We start from the raw sequence: 19471 nt of genomic DNA, 5'->3' as shown, positions 1-19471 counted from the left end.
TTAATTATGGCTCCTACAAGTGGTGTTGACCAAAGTGCTGTACAAACATACAAATCACACAATAAAATAACACACAATAAAATAGCAATATCAATTAACATCAATGCCAACTATCTAATAAAAAATAAATGTGTTTTGACATAAATTACCAAATTCATGCACTTGTGCTGTCTGCAGTTAGGAAATATTTCAAAATTTATTTATTTATTTATATTTTTTATGTTTATGATTTTGATTTGTTTTTGATTTGAGTTTATTGTGTTCTGTAAAGCACAAATTCTTTGAAAATAGAAGAAGCTAATTTAAAATGCTCCCTTGTCACCAGATGCCTGTCCCTGTGCAAAGTCAGTGTCTTGGTTCTTTTTCTGCGACTACTGCAGTTACACAAATCTCCCCCTGTAACTCTAGAGATGGTTGAGTATGGAGCTTTTGAGAGCTAATAACAGGATGGGTAGCATCTGATAAAGCATGCCTCAAACCATAACTCATGACACCACAGCACTATCTAACTTCCTCCTAATTTCACCATCTATTTCACCATATGCCTTAACATCTCTCATACTCTCATGCTTCTCTCCTCCTGTTATCACCCCAAAACCCCATCCGCTTAGAGACTATCTCTGCTCCCAAACAGACAAAAAAACAGATAAAAATCATCAAAAAATGACTTAGACATTTTAAAAAATCACAAAGAAAAAGGAACACAGTATCATCAACAGCACCAAAGAATAAAACAGTGAAATGTGGGTTATTAAACATTAGGTCTCTCTTCCAAGTCGCTGTTAGAGATTGATCAACAAATACTCCACCTTACAGAAACCTATGTTTAAATGAATCAACACCCCTGAGTCATACTAACTATAAGAATCCTCGAAGCAGAGGCCAAGGGGGCAGTGTGGCAGCAATTTTCCACACCAGCTTGTTAATCAACTGAAGACCAAAACAGACTTAATTCATTTTAAAGTCTAATGCTTGGCCTTGTCCACCCCAGCTGGAAAACTCAAAAAACAGCCTTATTTGTTATCATCTAGCATCCTCCTGGGCCTCACACAGAGTTTCTGTCTGATTTCTCAGACTTGTTACCTGATTTAGTGCTCAGCTCAGATAAATTAATTATTGTGGGTGATTTTAACTTCCATGTAGATGTAAAAGTGACAGCCTCAACACAGCATTTAATCTGTTATTAGACACAGCTGGCTTCTCTCAAAATGTAAGAGAACCCACCCACCACTTTAATCACACTCTAGATCTTGTTTTAACATATGGAATAAAAATTTTACATTTAACAGTGTTAAATAGCAGTGGGGAGTAGACTTCATCACAGTAGATGTCTTTCTGAAAGCTGTAACTAAGTTTAAGAATATAATTCACCCACTGTTATCATGTTCAAGGCCCTGCACCAACACAGAGCAGAGCAACGCTACTCCAACAGAGGTTGATTATCTTGTTAATAACTTTGCCTCCTCACTACATATGACTCTGGATACTGTAGCTCCTGTAAGGTCTCAAATCAGAAGTACCTGACTCCGTGGTATAATTCCCAAACATGTAGCCTAAAGCAGATGACTCGTAAGCTGGAGAGGAAATGGTGTGTCACATAATTTAGAGGATCATCATTTAGCCTGGAGAAATAATTTGCTGCTTTATAAGAAAGCCCTCCACAAAGCCAGAACATCTTACTATTCATCACTGATTGAAAAAAATAAGAACAACCCCAGGTTTCTCTTCAGCACTGTAGCCAGGCTGACAAAAACTCAGAGCACTGTTGAGCCAACAATTCCTTCAACCCTAACTAGTAATAACTTCATGAATTTCTTTACAATTAAAATTTTAACCATTGGAGAAAAAATTACTCAAAATCATTTCACAGATGTAACATTATTTACAGCTACTTTCAGTACCATTGATATTCATTTAGACTCTTTTTCTCCAATTGATCTTTCTGAGTTAACTTCAGTAATTACTTCCTTCAAACCATCAACTTGTCTTTTAGACCCCATTCCCACAAAACTGCTCTAAGAAGTCCTACAAAGAATTAATGCTTCAATCTTAAATATGATTAACCTATCTCTAATAATTGGCTATGTGCCATAGGCCTTAAAGCTGGCTGTAGTTAAACTGTTACTTAAAAAAAAACAACATCTTTTGCTGTTTTAATTAATTATAGGCCAATCTCCAATCTTCCTTTCATATCAAAAATCCTTGAAAGAGTAGTTGTCACACAGCTAACAGATCATCTGCAGAGGAATGGTTTATTTGAAGAGTTTCAGTCAGGTTTCAGAGCTCATCACAGCACAGAAACAGCTTTAGTGAAGGTTACAAATGATCTTCTTATGGCCTCTGACAGTGGACTCATCTCTGTGCTTGTCCTGCTAGACCTCAGTGCAGCGTTCGATACTGTCGACCATAATATCTGATTAGAGCACGCTGTAGGTATTACAGGTACTGCACTGCAGTGGTTTGAATCATATCTATCCAACAGATTCCACTTTGTTCATGTAAAAGAGTTCCACAGGGTTCAGTGCTAGGACCAATTCTGTTTACATTATACATGCTTCCCTCCATCAGAAGGCATAGCATACATTTTCAGTGCTATGCAGATGAAACCTATCTTTCTATGACGCCAGATCACTTCCACAGCATGTCTTTTTTCTGTCTTCTTCCCTTCACCCCAACTGGTGGTGGCATATGGCTGCCCCTCCCTGAGCCTGGTTCTGTGGGAGGTTTCTTCCTGTTAAAAGGGATGTTTTCCTTCTTACTGTCACCAAAGTGTTTGCTCATAGGGGGTCATATGATTGTTGGGTTCTTCTCTGTATGTGTTATTGTAGGGTTTACCTTACAACATAAAGCACCTTGAAGTGACTCTTGTTGTGATTTGGTGCTGTATAAATAAAATAAAATTGAATTGAATACACAATCATTACAACTGTATTTAGTTAGACTATCTACACTACTTCTTCTTAGTTTCATTCTCCTTTTGGGAATAGCAAAAGTGATTCAATTTGCAGCATAATATTGGGTCCATACGTTTTTAGACAATGCCATGATTTTTGATCATTTTGCCTCTATGCTCCATCACAGTCTATTTTAAATCAATCAATATGTGATTGAAATTCAGACTTTCAACTTCAATCCAAGGGATTTTAGAATAAAACATGTCTGTTTAATTAATTTATTATGGATTACAGTCATTTTTATGTATATAGTTTCATAAATTTTCAGGGTTCAGAATGGATTGGACAAATGTGGACATTACTGTAAAGTAACAGACACAGCTGAACATGACCTTGTTTCTCTCTTTTCACTCCCCCAAAAGTGAAAATAGTGAAGCTTGAGATCACACTGATAGGGTCTCCCTCTTCTGGTCACATCAGCAAGTTATTCTTTGACTCATATGGGCTCTTTATCAATCTGCTGCTGGTCACAGCATCCACAGTTGAGATGACCACCTGCTGTCATATGCCAACTGCCAGGATCTGCCCGAAATATCATTCATTCAGTCTCATTCACTGATATAATTCATGGAGTTAATATCGGCTTGTCTGTTTTATGTTATAATACTGTATCATGTGTGACCTCCTGTGTGAAAAAACGAGTAAAGAGACCAGACGCTGAATAAAATGAATAGACAGTCACAAAAAAATAGAGTAGCAGACAGAAAGAGGATTTTATTTTTATATTCTAATTAAATGGCCATAATGTTGTTTCTTTTGTGTGTAGTTCACATTTAATGGTACAGTTTGAAATCCAAATGTCAGAGCAATTAGCAGCGAGTACTTTTCCCAAAATCTAGAAATGCTCTTCTAAGGCTGTAGAACTAGTGCAAACTGAGGTGCAGAGAACTGCTGTAGTTAAGGTGTACAAGAAAATGTAAAACAGCTGGTCTAATCTCTGTCCTGAACAAAAGGCCTACAGAGGCAGGTGTAGTTTTAATTTATAAGGAGCATGGGTTTGCCAGAGATAATGTGAAGATGAACAAACATTTTGATTGTTTTACACACTAATGGAAATGTAATTAATTTTTTAAGACAAATGTGGTGCACCATTAGGAGGCAGGCAGTTGTCATAGAATATCTGGAAAGAGCTGTCAACATAAGTTACTCTCTTCAGGAAATCCTCCAGCTGCTGCACCGTCATCTCTATAACTTTATTATTTTCTCTGTCGTTGAGCCCACGAGATGCAAACGCAGGGAACTTGGAGCGCTCGGAGTACGGAGCATTGTGGTCATAATCAGGGCAACAGTAGGCTGACCACAGGTAGGTAGGGATGCCCACACGGTTGATGTTGTGACGGCGGATTGTGTGGCCTGACGTGGTGACCCCGGTGACCACATAGGCGGTGCCCCTGCAGTAGTTGTTGAGCCTCCTGCGGATAGTGTTCTCGTGTTGTTTCCATGGACCAATGTTGAACTCACGAGCCTGAGGAACCACATTTGTCAACGTGTAGGTGGCTGCTTTGTCGTCAGGGTCGGCCTGGTGCTCGTCTGGATTGAGCTGACCGCGTTCGTAGATCACAGTGTCGGAGTAGTCCTCAAGCACAGCCTGAGCATCCTCAAAACTCCCATGCACATTTTCTGAAGGCAGCTGCTGCATGTCTCTGGGGCCGGACACTGAGGAGAGCTATTAACATGGTCATGTTAAAATTGTAAAATAAACAGGATATTTAGATTTCTTATATATTTATATTATTTATTACCAGCAACAACACTAAATGTGTCATCTTCATTTTATTTAAAGGGTGTGCATTCTGAAAATGGGCTTCACTGATCATTTACAAAAAGATTATTAAAAGGCTGAGATGCTGCTAGTAAAAAGTGTTAGTTCAACTATGTTTATTTTAATATATTTTAACATACATAACCTATACATTTGCACTGATCACAGTGAATTAGCAAAAACAGAACATTCAGGTTGTAATTTTTTGCAGCAACAGCATTTTACTTGATAAAAAAGAACTTTTGACCTTCTGGTAACCTCACAGCAGTGGTAGTGGTGCATTTATTGATAAAACTGGAGTTTCAATTTTCAAACTTTGTGACAAGCACCTAGTGGCAAAAAGTGAAATGATTAGTTGTATTTAAACTGTGGTGAATTACTATTCGTCCATAAGCTCTCATACATATCTGTATCTCAACATATTTGTCATGAATGATATCACGTCATATTGAGAGAAAAAAATGGCATTGGATTGATTATATTGTACAACGGGCATAAAGAGACTTGCAATACAGGTCATTATTTTATATATAACCCTGTTCTGTTGACTACAGCCTATTTACCAGTGCATGAGAATATCAGCAGATATTAGACACACACACACAGACACACACAGAAACAAAATACAGAAACACCACCATTTTTTGGCAGATGGTCAGAACACATTTGAAGGCTCAGACAGCAAAGCTAGCAACCCTGCCTACCTGCGGCTCATACATCCAAGGCACGTCCACTTTCTTGGAGCCGTCTGAGCGCTTGAAGGTGTAGGCAGAATAAATAGGGATGTGGTTGAAGGTGTCGTAGAGGGTTACAAATCGTGGCTTACCCCCATAGAACTGGCAAATCTTTTTAAACGACTGCTCTTGAAGCCCTCGAAGCAGCGTCCCCATATACAAAAATTGCTTACACTCGGATGAAAGGCTTTCCTGCACCTCGCCTCCTACCATCACGACAATCAGAAGACAGATGAAAGCTTGATCTGTTCTGTAGACAGACATGATGAAACATCTATTTCTCCACAGTGCATTTAATCCCCATGAAAGACTCTACCGCTGTGTGCTTTTTGCCTGTCTTGTGGCTCTTTCCATATCAGGCATATTATGCAAATCCTTATCTTGTTCTCCTTTCAGCAGGCAAACGATCCACTACCATGTTTAAAAAGGTACCAATTAACAGGCACAGCAAAGCCGAAAGAACATTTTTCAAGTGGAAGACTTGTAGGCATCCTAAACATATGGTTAGATTTACAAGGATTCTCTATGAAATAAAAGGAGAAATATAGTTTTAAGAAATTGATGACAGTGGTCTGAAATTCAGGCTCATATGCAGCTCTATGCATGAATTTAGGTGAAATGTGAAAAGTGGCATTGCACTTTATTGCACACTTACACGCCTTTTGTAGACTAATGAGTAACTGTTGTAAAAAAAAAAAAACAGTGAAAAAATGGAAAAACAAGTATTTACACTCTGTATCTGGGTAAAATTCTACTTAATCCTACTAAAGTAAAAAAAAAACATTTTTATCATCAATATCTAATAATACTCTTTATGTGGGGTCATAATTGTTATATTATTGATTAATTAGAGTCTTTATTGCTTTAATTTTGCAGCTGAAGATGATTGTGTTTATATACTGCTGGACAGCTTGATGACAATACAACATATTTCAGTTATTAGTTTTATTTTTTATGCTGTATTGCATTGAGGGGCATGATAAAATACAAGAATTATACTGACATTTTAGCAAAAATACGTAGACTGAATAAAATCTGAAAACAGATGCAAACTGACCTCTGAGATCAGCACACAACAGCCTACAGTTTTCTTTTCTTTTTACTTGTATTTACTCTGCCTTTCCTTTCTTCTCAGCAGTAAAGTTTTGTGTGCATGTGTGTGTGTTTGCTTGTGTCTGTGTGCATGTGTGTGCTTGTGTGTGTGTGTGTTATAAGAGAAAAGACTGACTGGAATGTTTTTTTGTTTGTTTTTTAGAAACATCTGTTCCCATAGCTACAGGTTAGTGGCAGAATGACCTCTGTGGAAACACGCACTTCCTGTTTATTATCCTAACATCTTCACTATTTACACTGTAATTCCACGCTGACCCCATTCGTCATTATCCCTCCCTCCTTACAATATGTAGGTTTAGACAGGACATTTCCAACTACCTCTTAAAGATAGTCTTTTATCATCTTATAAATTGGAATGATTTTATTATTAAGTCCTAATCATTTATTATTGCATTTCGTAAGCATAACAACTAACAGTGTGAGTCATTGTTTACCATATTCATTATTAGGAAGAAAGTCCAAAAGAGAAAATGCACTTTAAGGATGAGCAGAATGAAGATAAATAAGTCCATAAAAAGAATACATTTCTTGGACTAAACTGACTTTGTTACTTCGATCAAAGTGTCTTACTCCTTTGAATATAACTGATAATGCTGTTTGTACAGCTGAAATTGAGAAAGGATCTCAGAATCCATGCTGAGCATGATTTTAATGGACTTTTTAGCAGCTTCCATAAGACATGAGACAACACAGCTGTGGGTTTGGATGTACTTTCACATGGAAATTCTTATTTCTGTCCCAGTTTACACTGGGTAGGGATCAATGGCTTGAAGGCCTTTTCATTGTATTCATGAAGGCTGCCTCTATTCTGATATTGTAGTCTGACTATGAATGTGAGGGCTGTTATTTGCTCTCAGTGTGGGTAGCCGCATTTGACCACTGAGAGCAAATGTGAGACCCCCGACAACAAAGAGGGTGCTTGTGTTTGCACGTATTTGTGTACTATAGGTGCATTTGGATCTGTTTGTGTCTTTGCATGGAGAATACGAGCAGTATAGGAGACGGAGGACTCTGTTTGTGTATCTCGAGTTTGTGGGGGGAAGGATGAGTGGAGTTATTGTGTCTCTTGGGAGGTGAGTATGTTTGTGTTGGGGGGGTTGATGCTTGCAGGTCTTGTTACTTTCTGCTGGGGTGGTCTAGTTTGGAGAATGGGAGAAAGGAGGGTTCTGGGTTTTAGTTTACTTGTGTGTGTGTTTAGGCGACACTGGTGTATATTTAGACTTAAGAGAAACACTCACCTTCTTCAGTTGTTACAGAAGCTGAGATAGAGAGAGAGACAGAAGAAAACCCAGACTGGAAGTTCAGCAGGAGAAGATGGGATGATGCTGATTTCTGTATAACAATCAGAATCAGAATCAGAATCAGAATACTTTATTGATCCCTGGGGGAAATTATTTTTTGTTACAGTGCTCCATTTTAAACAACTATCGTACCATGGTTGTAAGCACCTGTGAATTGGTTTTATCCAAGGTAATAAAGCAAGTATAAGGTAAGCGTCTTCATCAAAATCCTCTCTTATTTCACATAGTCAAGATAAAAAATGTATTTATAAAACACGCCAGTTGGAGAGAGCTTTATGCAGATTTTCAGAATTCACTTTCAGAATTGAACGTGAAAGCAGAAAGCTATAAATGTTTACTCAGTTAAATCATGTTTTGTCATCACAGTGAAAGTGCTCATGGTCCTAGAAATTCCTTACTTAAGGTTTTAGTGTGCACTGTTGCAGTCTTGATTCTGTTTGTTGTCTTGTATGAGTTTTAAATTATGTTAAAATTGCCTAAAATTGTTTGTCTAAGTGTTTAAATTGCTGTATAGAAAAAAGTGAGGTCCTCATGATCCTTAATATATTTTCGGGAGAAGCATGAGCATGGAAAAAACATAAATTTACATAATCCCAAAAATGAGTGTAGCTAAAGTTTTTAAAATCTATTTGTATCTTTCACTGAATTTCCAGACCATCAAAATCAACAGATGTGAACTGGAGGCTTATCCACTCCTGGAATTTGGACCTCTTCACCTAAAACCATTCCTCCAGTGCAGGAATCTTGTCTCTTCACATCTAGATATTATGCTGTTTTGGCTACAGTATTTCAAAACTCCAGTGGATTTTAATGCCAAAACCTTTTCGATAAAAAACCAAGTATATACAGAGTGATGTCAGAACCAGCTTATCTCGCCTCCCCTGCTCCTACCAACCCCCCTCTCTGTGACTACAGTGACTGGTCTCCCTCGTTTTTCATCATCCCATCTGTCTACCTGCTAGCATTTCTGGTTGGTTGTCCTGGCAACAGCCTGGTGCTTTGGGCCTACCTGGACCGAGTGAAGGGGAGGAGGAGAAGGGACCGAAAGCCAGCAGAAGATGGCCAGTTCTGCTGCAGCAACATTTTTAGAAGCAGTCAGCAGCACATTAACAACACTGGCAAATTTCAAAGTTCAAACTGTGGATTTTCCTCCAGGCAAAGCTACAGAACATCCTCCCATTCCTCCACCTCATCCTCTTGCTCTCCCTCCATCTCCCGTCCCTCTTGCTCGCTGACTGACTCTCTGATTGCCAGTTTAGCTTTAGCTGACCTTTGTTTCCTTGTGACTCTTCCTCTTTGGGCCGTCTACACAGCGATGGGCTACCACTGGCCTTTTGGGCAACCTCTCTGCCAGATTAGCAGCTTCCTCACAGCTCTGAACATGTATGCCAGCGTGTTCAGCCTGAGCATGCTAAGTGTGGAGCGCTACTGGGTTCTGACTAGGCACCGGCACTCCAGCCACCATGCACCAAGGAGCTGCCCCAGCAAGGCTTTGTGGATACTTGGAGGGATGTGGGTGCTGGCGGGAATACTGGCACTTCCCGGTTTGCTGCTGCGCTCTGTCCGGGAGGTGGAGCTTGACCCTGAATATGAGGACGACTGGCAGCTGGAACCCGCTGATTCCAGGTCTGTCTTCCTTTCTTGCCAGATGGATTACTCCATGCTGACTGGAGCAGAGCTGGAGGAGGAAGAAAAAAACAGGACAGAGATGTGGTGGGCTGCTGCATTAAGTATTAAATCAACTCTTATTGGCTTCCTGCTTCCTTTTGTCATCTTATTGGTCTGCTACTGCTCACTGGTCCAACTACTCAGCAGACATTTCGGACGGGGCCCTCGTCCTGACCGTAGACGGCAGCGCAGACTCCTCAGGGTCATTGTCACGTTAGTGATGGCATTCTTCCTGTGCTGGCTGCCTCTCCATGTCAATAAAACTGTGTCCCTGCTGCTTGAGTTTGGATTTGTCCCATACTCCTGCTCTTTAGATCAGATATTATTGGCTGCTCATCCATATGTCACCTGTTTAGCCTACCTCAACTCCTGCCTGAACCCTCTCCTCTACGCTGCCTGTGACCCATCATTTAGGAAGAGATGCAAAGGAGCTTTCCTCGTGTTGTGCAGGATGAAAAGAAAAGGAGCAAAGGGAAAGGAAGAGCACGAAGCTGAAGGAGTTGAAGAGAAAGGGGAGCAGAGCTCAGCTTTTCCCATGAGGACACAGGAAGAAACAGCAGACAGGACAGAGGAGGAACAGGAGGGGGGAGTTAGGGAGATGGGTGTTGCCACACCTGAAGAACTCAAGAAGTCAAGATATCAGGGTGCAATGTTTTCTGACAATTAAGTAACGCTAACCCTATGTAATGAACAGTGAAAATAAAATGGAATGCATGACATTGTGTACGTATGTCAGTATTTTCAAAATAAATATTATCATCAGAAGAAGGCATGCAATATATATTCTGGTTTCTGATGCTTTGTTTCACACAGGAAAAATTCCACTCATTCCATTAAGATTCCATGCAAAACATCCTCTCCGGTCAAATCAAATCTTCTCATGTAACATGAACTGTTTCCATATTTTGCACTCCTGTATATCTTGAATTATTTGTTGATTTTTGTTAAACTGTTTTTATTATTCATTATTAAAATGATGTTGTTTTATAGTGATATTATACAGGAAAACTGTTACTCAATAAGGCCCATTTACTAGTTGTTTTTCTCTTTCTCTGTGACCCAAGAATTAATGTGTAAGAATCACAGGATGGTACCTCAAGGTCGAAAATACCACAGAGATCACTTCCTTACTCCCATCCTCCCTTCTTTATCTCTTAGAAAAAGGCTTGTTAAAGGCCAGGTGGTTTGTTTCAGAATTCACTAATGAAAGAACTCTGTGTTCTATGTCTAGGAGTGTATTTCGCTGGGATAATCATAAATTGTAGCTGAACTGATAAACTATACAAAGGATACTTCTTTGCTCAGAGGGCAGGAAGACGCTTCCTTATTTGGTCTGTACCGGTTTGAACTGAGAATCTGCTGACACACGAACCTTTTTCCTCTATATAAACTGTTGTATGATGAATAAACCTTTGAGTTGGTTTGGGAAGGCAACCTGAAGCAGTCTGTGTTTCCTTGTTCTCCCAAGCTACTCCCGACGTCGTAACTAACCTGCTGAACGGCATACCTGAGTGTTACTTTGAATAATTTTGAATCTTATAGGGTAAAGACAAAACTCTGCTTATAGGTGCCCACGCCTCGGAGGAAACCCGATCCACGGATGACCCGGGACGGAGATTTCTTTCAGTTTCCTTTGAAAAAAATAAAAGATTTATAATCCCTTTATGAAGAACACTGACTTTAAATGGGCAAGTACAGCGTCCTACCAGGAGGCACACTTTTCACACAGGTATAATGTTCACTTTTTTATGAAGCTACTTCAAATTTTAGAGCTTACCTCTTCAGTGCTGTTGTTACATTCGCTTCTCTAAAGTGTTTCGAATACTCTGGCCCCTCCATTTGTATCAGTAGCAGTACAATGGGACATCATTTAACACCTCAAACAGCAGTCTCCAAAACAGTCATACAGCTCAAACAAGACATGTCATGAATAACTGATTTAAATACTAAGGAAGCCACAGGAAGTTTGAACCTCCATGTACCTTAAAAAAATCAACACAAAAATATAAAGTGTAAGTGCAGTGAGGTAGATCTTCAATAGTAAAAAGATAATATAGGTCCAAGGATATACAGGATACAGTACTAATAATATTGTTAATTTGTATTTATTTTTTCATATATTTTATGTTTAACAATGAGTTAAAGTTAAGGATAAAGTTCTGCCTTTGTGGTTTGTATCCAAATAAGACTAATCAACCATGCCCAAACTAAGAAATTAAGAATCTGACTTTAGTTCAAATTTAATGAATTTCTTGTAAATGACCCAAGATACCCCAGCACTGATACTATCCGGTGATTCTGTCACTTTGGGTATCAGTGGGACAGATAATGAACGACGAGTATCGAACCCCGCCCAGCAGGTGGCGCTGCTGCGCTAGTGAACTGTGTGAAAACCAACATAAAACTCATAGAAGATCATATGCGTCGATGAATAACTGTAAACAGTTTTGTACAGTCACTGAATTTTGGTATTATACTGGTATTCGTTTATATGTTGCATAAAAATCTGCCAATGTTGGATCAAAATTAATTAGTCGGCGGTTCATTTTAAACTTACTTCGTGTCCTTTTGGAAACTGTCTGCAGAAACGTCGCTACTCTCATAGTGAGGGTCGCAGTTACTTACCTATTCTTACCCGAGGAATAACGAAGATGGGAACAGCGCTGATTTATGATGACGAGATGACCAAGTACAAACTGCTCTGGGTTGAGTGAGTAGTAAATCCATGTTTACGTTTATAAAGTTACGTGGCTAAAAAGAAAAATCTTCAAATGTCTTTTCTGCAAATGTCTGTAGCTTAACATGCCTAAAGTATATCAAGGAGTAAATATTTCATACTGTAATTTCACTGAACGGGTAACTTCATCAAATAAGTTATTAGTTTTCTCCCATTACTAAACACTGGCTAAAATGTGTGATCTGTCAGAAGTCATGGGAACCTAAGTTGTTCCTTGTTGCTGGCACGGTTAGTTAGAGAAGACACCCGTTTTGGTTATTACGGTTGCACTTTGTTCGGTCACGTTTAGTCAGGTCGGGGATTTTCAGTGTACACCCACCCGGCCCGCTATAGCTGCTACACCACCTGTTTAAAAACGTTGCGAAATAGTTTTTGTTTTCTTTTGGACTAATTGAGGTCTACGTATGGTTTAACTTTCGCAGTTAAAAAATGAGTAAATGCAATTGTGATATTTATTATGTTTGTGACTCTTAGATGCCAAAATGTGCCGAAAATACATTAAAATTTAAGACTCATGCTTTTATTTTGGAAAGACAACGAGCTTTGACCGCCAGCTTTTGTCTATTTGCAGTTCTACTGCTGAAATAAATGTCTTTGTCTGAACCGTGCCATGTTGCTGGGTTTATTCTCTTTGTTTTTGGCTGCTCTCTTTAGGGGTCGCCACATCTCCCTCAATTTCACCCTATCCTAGCATCCTCCTCTGATATACCAACCCTTTACATGTCCTCCTTCACTACATCTATGAACATCTGAATTAACAGCTTCAGGTCTGTCATCATCAAAGGCAGGTCTCACTACCATCTTGTAAACCTTCCCTTTCACTCTTGCTGCAATTCTTTTGCCACAAATCACCCCTGACATTCATCTGCACCCTCTCCACCTGTGTGCACTCTCTTATTCACCTCTCTCCTGCACAGTCTGTTGCTTTGGTTATCTCCTTTACAAAGTCATATTTAGCAAAATGCTGTTTTCCATATCTAACTTCTACAGAGTTCATTTGGCATGTCTCACTGTGTCTTTTATATATTTCTTGTTTTTATATAAGAGCTGAAAGAAATAGAATAGTAAAATGGATCAGTGTCATGTTTATTTTCTAATTAACAAATATTCATTAAGTGTGTAATGTTTTCCTGCAGTCCAGTTTGTAAGATTGAGGTGCCTGAGCGTCTGACTGTGAGTCATGAGACTTTGGTCAGGACTGGCCTGGCTGATCGCTGCGTCTCCGTACCTGTCCGTGAGGCCACGGACGCAGAAATTCTTCTGGCTCACAGGTCATCTTATCTAACTCCTGTCATGAAGGTATGATATAGTTTAGATATTTGTTTCAGTTCACTGAGCTGTGTTTACTTTGCTCCTCTCAACAGTGAGGAATACCTGGAGGCGGTGAAGAAGACTCCTTACATGAGTCTGGAGGACCTTATGGAGTTCACTCGTCAGTACGGTGATGTCTACTTCCACCCAGTAAGTCTCCCGCTTAACAGCCGCTTAACAGGAACAGAAAATCTGTATCTGACATCCTCTTCTGTATGTCATTTACCATCCTAGAACATCTACTACTGTGCCAAGCTTGCTGCTGGTGCTGCACTGCAGCTGGTAGACAGTGTTATGACAGGGAAGGTGAGGAATGGCATGGCTTTAGTCAGGTGAGGCTGAGATACAGCAGTTCTGATATGCACTCATGGCTTGTTCAGTATTAGTGCCTTTGTTTTGTCCATTATTGATGAGTTAATAGGAATGTAAATATTAAGTCTTTACATTTACATTCATATTTTTACTAGTTTGTTAGTGATTAACTTTTTAGTAGTTAATGGGCAAAGTGGGCAACAACAAGTGTAAAATCTTATTTTTTTACATAACTGCTTCTTTTTTATTATTAATAGACCACCAGGACACCACAGTATGCGCAGTGCTGCTAATGGATTCTGTGTGTTCAACAATGTGGCTATAGCGGCTCAATATGCTAAGCAGAAATATGGAGTCCAAAGGTAATGTGACTTTTAGTCTTTATGCTTATTCTGGTAATCATTAAGGATTTTAACGATCCACAAATCCACAGCTGTATGTATTCACCTCAGATTTTGTCTTCAGGGTGTTGATAGTTGACTGGGATATACATCACGGTCAGGGGGTGCAGTATTGCTTTGAGGATGATCCCAGGTGAGTCTTTGATAAAGGAGAAGCAGATGTTGTCTGCTTGCGTTTCAAATTCTGCTCACTGTGTTTGTTGTTTTCCTTTTCACAGCGTGCTCTACTTCTCTTGGCACCGCTATGAGCATCAGAAATTCTGGCCTCATCTGAGAGATTCTGACTACGACATTGTTGGCAAAGAGAAAGGGGCAGGATTCAATATAAATGTACCATGGAACAAGGTCAGAAATACTGCACACTTATGGTTTCATTATGGGGGTTTTTTCTATTTGCTTCTTGCTTTAGCTTAAGCCTAGTTCACAGTGTCACATAATGCCACCACCAGTGAGGTTATGTTTGTGGTAGTGTGTACATGCATGCTATTTGCTTTCCTGATTGTGTGTGTACAAGCTGTATGTGTGTTTTATTCTTTTACTGAAAAGACCTCATCATGATATTTCAGGTGGGCATGGAAAATGGTGACTATCTGTCAGTCTTCTGTCACGTTCTTCTGCCAGTTGCATATGAGGTGAGCCATTCCAAAAATTACCTTTTTCCTACCTAAAGGCAGGTGATCTATAAAATGTTTGGTTCAAGCATACAACTGTTTTTGATAGTTTTGCCCAGACTTAGTCTTGGTGTGTGCGGGATTTGACTCAGCCATCGGTGACCCAGAGGTATGACATATTTATTAATGTCATTATCTAATTACATGCATGCACTATAAACCTCTGCATCCACTCGCTTACTGTTATACTTACATTTAGGGTGAGATGTGTGCCACTCCAGATGTCTTTGCCCATCTGACTCACCTGCTGATGAACCTAGCAGGAGGAAAACTGTGTGCTGTGCTGGAGGTCAGGCCGCCCAGCCTATACAGCTAAAACATGGAAACAAGAAAACAGCCTGTTAATGTTCTGTTGTCTGGGAACTTGTGTTTTTGTGTTTTCCAGGGGGGATACAACTTGACTTCCCTCGTCCAATCTGTGTGTCAGACAGTCCAGACATTGCTTGGAGATCCTGTGCCGAGACCTGCAAGCCTCAAAAGTCCCTGTATAAGGTGTGCATCACAATCAGTCAAATTTGTGTCTCAAAGTTTGTGTGTTTTATAACTGCAGCAATTTAATTCTTCTTTTTCAGTGCACTTGAATCTCTTCAGTGTGTCCGATCAGCTCATAAGGCCTACTGGTCGTGCCTCAAACACGCAGGTAACCATAACAGAGCCTTTAGCAGAGCCTTTAAGGGACCTGAGGCTGCAGGAGTCTGATAACCTCATTTCTTTCTAACTTGTTTCCATCCTCAGTCAAACTGAGTGATGTAGCATCACTTAGCTGAGGGTTTGCTAGCTGTATTTCACGTTTACGTCCGTTTGAACTTCTCATCACTATAAAAGACATGGTCTCAAAACAGTTACTCCCTTCTTCAGCTGATCTGCCCGCCTCCACCATCAGCACCAGACAGATTAAATTAGGAGAAGGAGAAGAAACGACAGAGAAGGGAGAAGAAGAAGAAAAGGACGCGGAGGAAAAGGTGTGGCCTGAACCTCCAAAACGCGTCACTCCTCCAGTATGTGCTGCTTTAGTGCTCCCTGATGACGTGGCTTGCCCGGAGGGATGCGAATGCTTCAGCTTCTCAGAGGATCTTGACCCACTCTTAGCCAGCAAGTTAAGGTATGGATAAGTGGGTTGTTGTGGCTCATTTCAGTTCATGGTTTTCACCGTAACTGGGTTTGAAATCTTTTTTTTCTCTAAAACAAGGGAGAGTTTCCTCAGAGACGCAGATGACAGTACTGCTTTTATAACCCTCTCCACTCTTATAGCCCTGACAGAGAAAATGGAGAAGAATGAGGTAAAGCCATAATGTTGTTTGTTTCTTTTATGTGAGTGCTATTATGATATCATGTCTTGTAAATACAGTTTGTGCTTTGCTGAGCTGCCTACATGATATAATTTTAATTCCCGGCTCTCAGATCTGCAGTGGCCTTGCACTGGTCCCTGACGTTACCAAGGCGATGACAAGCATTGTCCAGCACGTTACAACTGTTCTCAGCAACCGGTATAACAACCTCGACTTAATCAAATCTTACACCTTCTGCTCTTTTTAAATATCAGCTAGAGATTAAAAATGATTAGAAATATTCTTACAGGAAACACACACATACACAGAATATGCTTGGTCACTTTGCAAAGGAAATGCAGTCTAAACTATTGTAGCTCAGATTTGCACCTACAGCAAATTTAGAATCACCACTTAACCTAAATCCATGCATATCTGGGAGTTATTTGGAACTAATATTTTTATGTACTTTTTGGTGAAATAATCTAAATAAAATATCATTATCTTTCTCGTGTTGTGAACAAGTGAAGTCATTTTATTTATACAGACAGATTTTAGGACGTAACTGCAAAATTAGTAAAAAAATATCACTTGGAAGTGAAGATACTTGCAAAGCACAACTATGGCACAACTACAGAGGTGCAAGTTAACATGATAAATATAGCCTACTAAATATACCGCTGGAGTGCGCTTGTATATTGAAGTTTTATTAGCAAGATTGCAATCTGCTTTGTTAAAACTTGTCTTTATATATGCAGCGTTTTGGTCGTCTGTGTGGGTGACGGGAATGTCCCAAGCCATATTACAGAAGACAGGCGAGTATCATTTATGCTCTCTGTTTTAGTCTTAGTAAAACCAAACTCTAAGGCACAATTGATGCAATAAAACACACTATTTGTCCATAACGGCGAGGACAGCATGCTGAAAAAGTCTTTCTGTTTTCAGGGAAACACTTGTGGTGCAGATGGGCAGTGCACAGACTGAGGAACAGAGCTGCAAATATTACATTCGTGTGTGTCTGAAGAAGGTACTGCTCCTTGCTTTGTAATCACATTTAATATTTGCCAGAAATATACACTCACACATCTCGCTAGTCAGCATTAGCCCCCTTTCCTTTAAAACTGCATCATTAAATATTCAGAGTTTCTGAATTATTACACAGTTGCTAAGGATTTCTGGACAGAAACCTTTATGATACAGCTCTTAAAGGCGACTGAGATGTATTTTTCTGCATAGACAATTTGAGTAGGTTTTTTTTTTTTTTGCTTTTGTTTTTTAAATGTGTTTAAATGCATTTGTTTGTTCACCCACAGGGCTGCAGTGACACGTCAGGGTTCACACAGGCTGTGTTTGGCCTCCTCCTGCCCCTTGGGTATGAATACGACCCCGGTCTTGTTGTGTTGGTTCGAATGCCAGATAGTGGAGTCAGTGACAGTTTGTGGCAACAACTAATTGGCCTACTGCAGAGCTTTGCACTTGGACATACACTGGTGGTACTGCAGGTAAGAGTGCTGGGGAAGATTTCATAAAGGCACACTAGATGTCTTCAACAATGTAGAGCTGCCAGGCAGGAGCTCTGGAGATATATGGTTGGATGGATGTAGTGAAGGAGTCTTTGATGAAGGTAGTGGAGGATATACAAAGTGTTGGTGTGACAAAAGAGGATGATAGGGATAGGGTGATATGGAGGCAGACGATCTACTCTGACAACCCCTAAAGGGAGCAGCTGAAAGAAGAAGACAGTAGATGTCCTCTAATTTTGCTATATTGTGAAACCTTAAGAAGCATTTTAAGAGGAGTTGGCAGCATGTTTGCATACTTAGTGTTCAGTATTAATTCATTTACTTCTTAATTTCAGGAGGAGGAGAAGGCGCTTATCGGACTCACAGCATCCTCCCTCCTCGGTAACCCAGCCGCCTCTCTGAAGCAACTTCAAGCCCCGCTAACAGAAGACACGGAGGCCATAGAGAAGCTGAGACACAGGCTGCAGGCAGACTGGAAATTCCTTCAGACCACAGGTGAGTGCAGCAGCATCACATTTGAAATCAACATAAATATCCACAGATCTTAGAATAACTGCTACTGTATTAACGGGACTTTCTGTCTTCTAAAAACAGCACCACAAACTCAAAGAAGTGATGAAGACTGAGGATGGAGGGTGTCATGGACTTTTTGATACTTTATTTTTGGTAAATTATGACAGCAGTTGTCCTGCTGCTTAGAAATTATGCATGTGTTATAATATTCATTCAAGCAATATCACAATCAACGCCAGCTTTTGCCGTCTCATAAAAAAAAATCTATTCAATGACTTAAACAGTGTTTAAGTTATTTGGTAAGCTGGATTAACCTGTACTGTTGTATCAGCGTATGAGCGTTATCAGCCTTGTTGACTAAACAAAGATGATGACGTTTACAGATCTGCAGCTGACATTTATCTCTTTTGTCACAACAGTTTTCTGCTGGTTACATTTGGATTTTTTGAATTTTCATTTCTTTTATCAGGAAGTTCCACTTGGATCAAAATCAGTTTCACAGGAGACCTAGCCAAGTGCAAAGAGCTAATGAATTTTACAGCAATATAAAAATTATTTAAGCAATCACTGATCAAAATAGTTATACTTTCTTTTTTTTGTGCCATTCACATGATTGAATAGTTGACTGATTTTTGCTGTAAATTGAAATGTTGTGTCTTGTATAGCACACGTCATGTAATTTAACATGAAGTTTTCATAAGCAACTTTGATATTCTCTGTAATAAATGTTACATTTGTAAAAGAAAAAAATGGCTGCCAAATAGTTTTTTTGTTTTTTTGCTTTTGTACTTTTTCGCCCCAAGGTATCAGTATTGTGGTTTGAACATCGGCATTGTATTGCTATCTTTCCTCACAGAGGTGTTGTTGACCACCAGGCAAGCTGTTTGAGTAGGCTTGCATGCACACTCTCAACCTTTGAGGGCACATTTAACAGTTTTTAGAGCCTTTCAGTCTTCATTCATTCAAGTAAGGAGACCTCTTTTCTGCTGGTCTATATATGTGTCGGCCCTGCAGTCCACTGGTGACAGGTCCAGGGTGTAGCCCTCTTTTGCTGGGTGACAGCTGGGAAAGACGTCAGCCTCCTCATGATCCAGAGTTAGATACAAACAGATGGGAAAGCTGACAGATAAATCACACTAACTATACAGTTCAAAGGTTTGGCATTGATCATAGAAAGGCAGATCTTATATATTGTATTTTAAT

The 19471-nt window shown here is 39.7% G+C and overlaps 3 protein-coding genes across 3 annotated transcripts; 2 read left to right on the top strand and 1 right to left on the bottom strand.

The window, feature by feature from the left end:
- Positions 1-3650: 3650 nt before the first annotated feature.
- Positions 3651-6119, bottom strand: LOC146704902 (endonuclease domain-containing 1 protein-like). Its single transcript, XM_085462363.1, has 2 exons — positions 5421-6119; positions 3651-4620 (listed from the first exon to the last, which is right to left on the bottom strand). Exons 1-2 carry the CDS (start codon positions 5712-5714, stop codon positions 4024-4026), a joined length of 891 nt encoding a protein of 296 aa, XP_085318489.1. The 5' UTR covers positions 5715-6119; the 3' UTR covers positions 3651-4023.
- Positions 6120-8487: 2368 nt separating this feature from the next.
- Positions 8488-10506, top strand: aplnr2 (apelin receptor 2). The gene has a single exon (XM_085462362.1). It carries the CDS (start codon positions 8718-8720, stop codon positions 10197-10199), a length of 1482 nt encoding a protein of 493 aa, XP_085318488.1. The 5' UTR covers positions 8488-8717; the 3' UTR covers positions 10200-10506.
- A 242-nt stretch (positions 10507-10748) lies between these two features.
- hdac10 (histone deacetylase 10) lies at positions 10749-18997 on the top strand. Its single transcript, XM_085462358.1, has 21 exons — positions 10749-11261; positions 12118-12242; positions 13406-13540; positions 13634-13730; positions 13815-13912; positions 14150-14254; positions 14358-14426; positions 14512-14638; positions 14860-14925; positions 15014-15073; positions 15164-15253; positions 15350-15456; positions 15537-15604; positions 15823-16066; positions 16154-16244; positions 16366-16451; positions 16991-17047; positions 17178-17259; positions 17546-17734; positions 18091-18250; positions 18350-18997. Exons 1-21 carry the CDS (start codon positions 11217-11219, stop codon positions 18379-18381), a joined length of 2133 nt encoding a protein of 710 aa, XP_085318484.1. The 5' UTR covers positions 10749-11216; the 3' UTR covers positions 18382-18997.
- The last annotated feature ends 474 nt before the right edge of the window (positions 18998-19471 follow it).

This window comes from Copadichromis virginalis, linkage group LG7, assembly GCF_057382275.1.
Source record: "Copadichromis virginalis isolate Kocher_CV1m ecotype Utaka linkage group LG7, C_Virginalis_male_GT1.1, whole genome shotgun sequence".
NCBI classification, from domain to species: Eukaryota; Metazoa; Chordata; class Actinopteri; order Cichliformes; family Cichlidae; genus Copadichromis; species Copadichromis virginalis.
The sequence above is the reverse complement of the archived record's forward strand: the minus strand, read 5'-3'. Positions and strand labels throughout refer to the sequence as shown.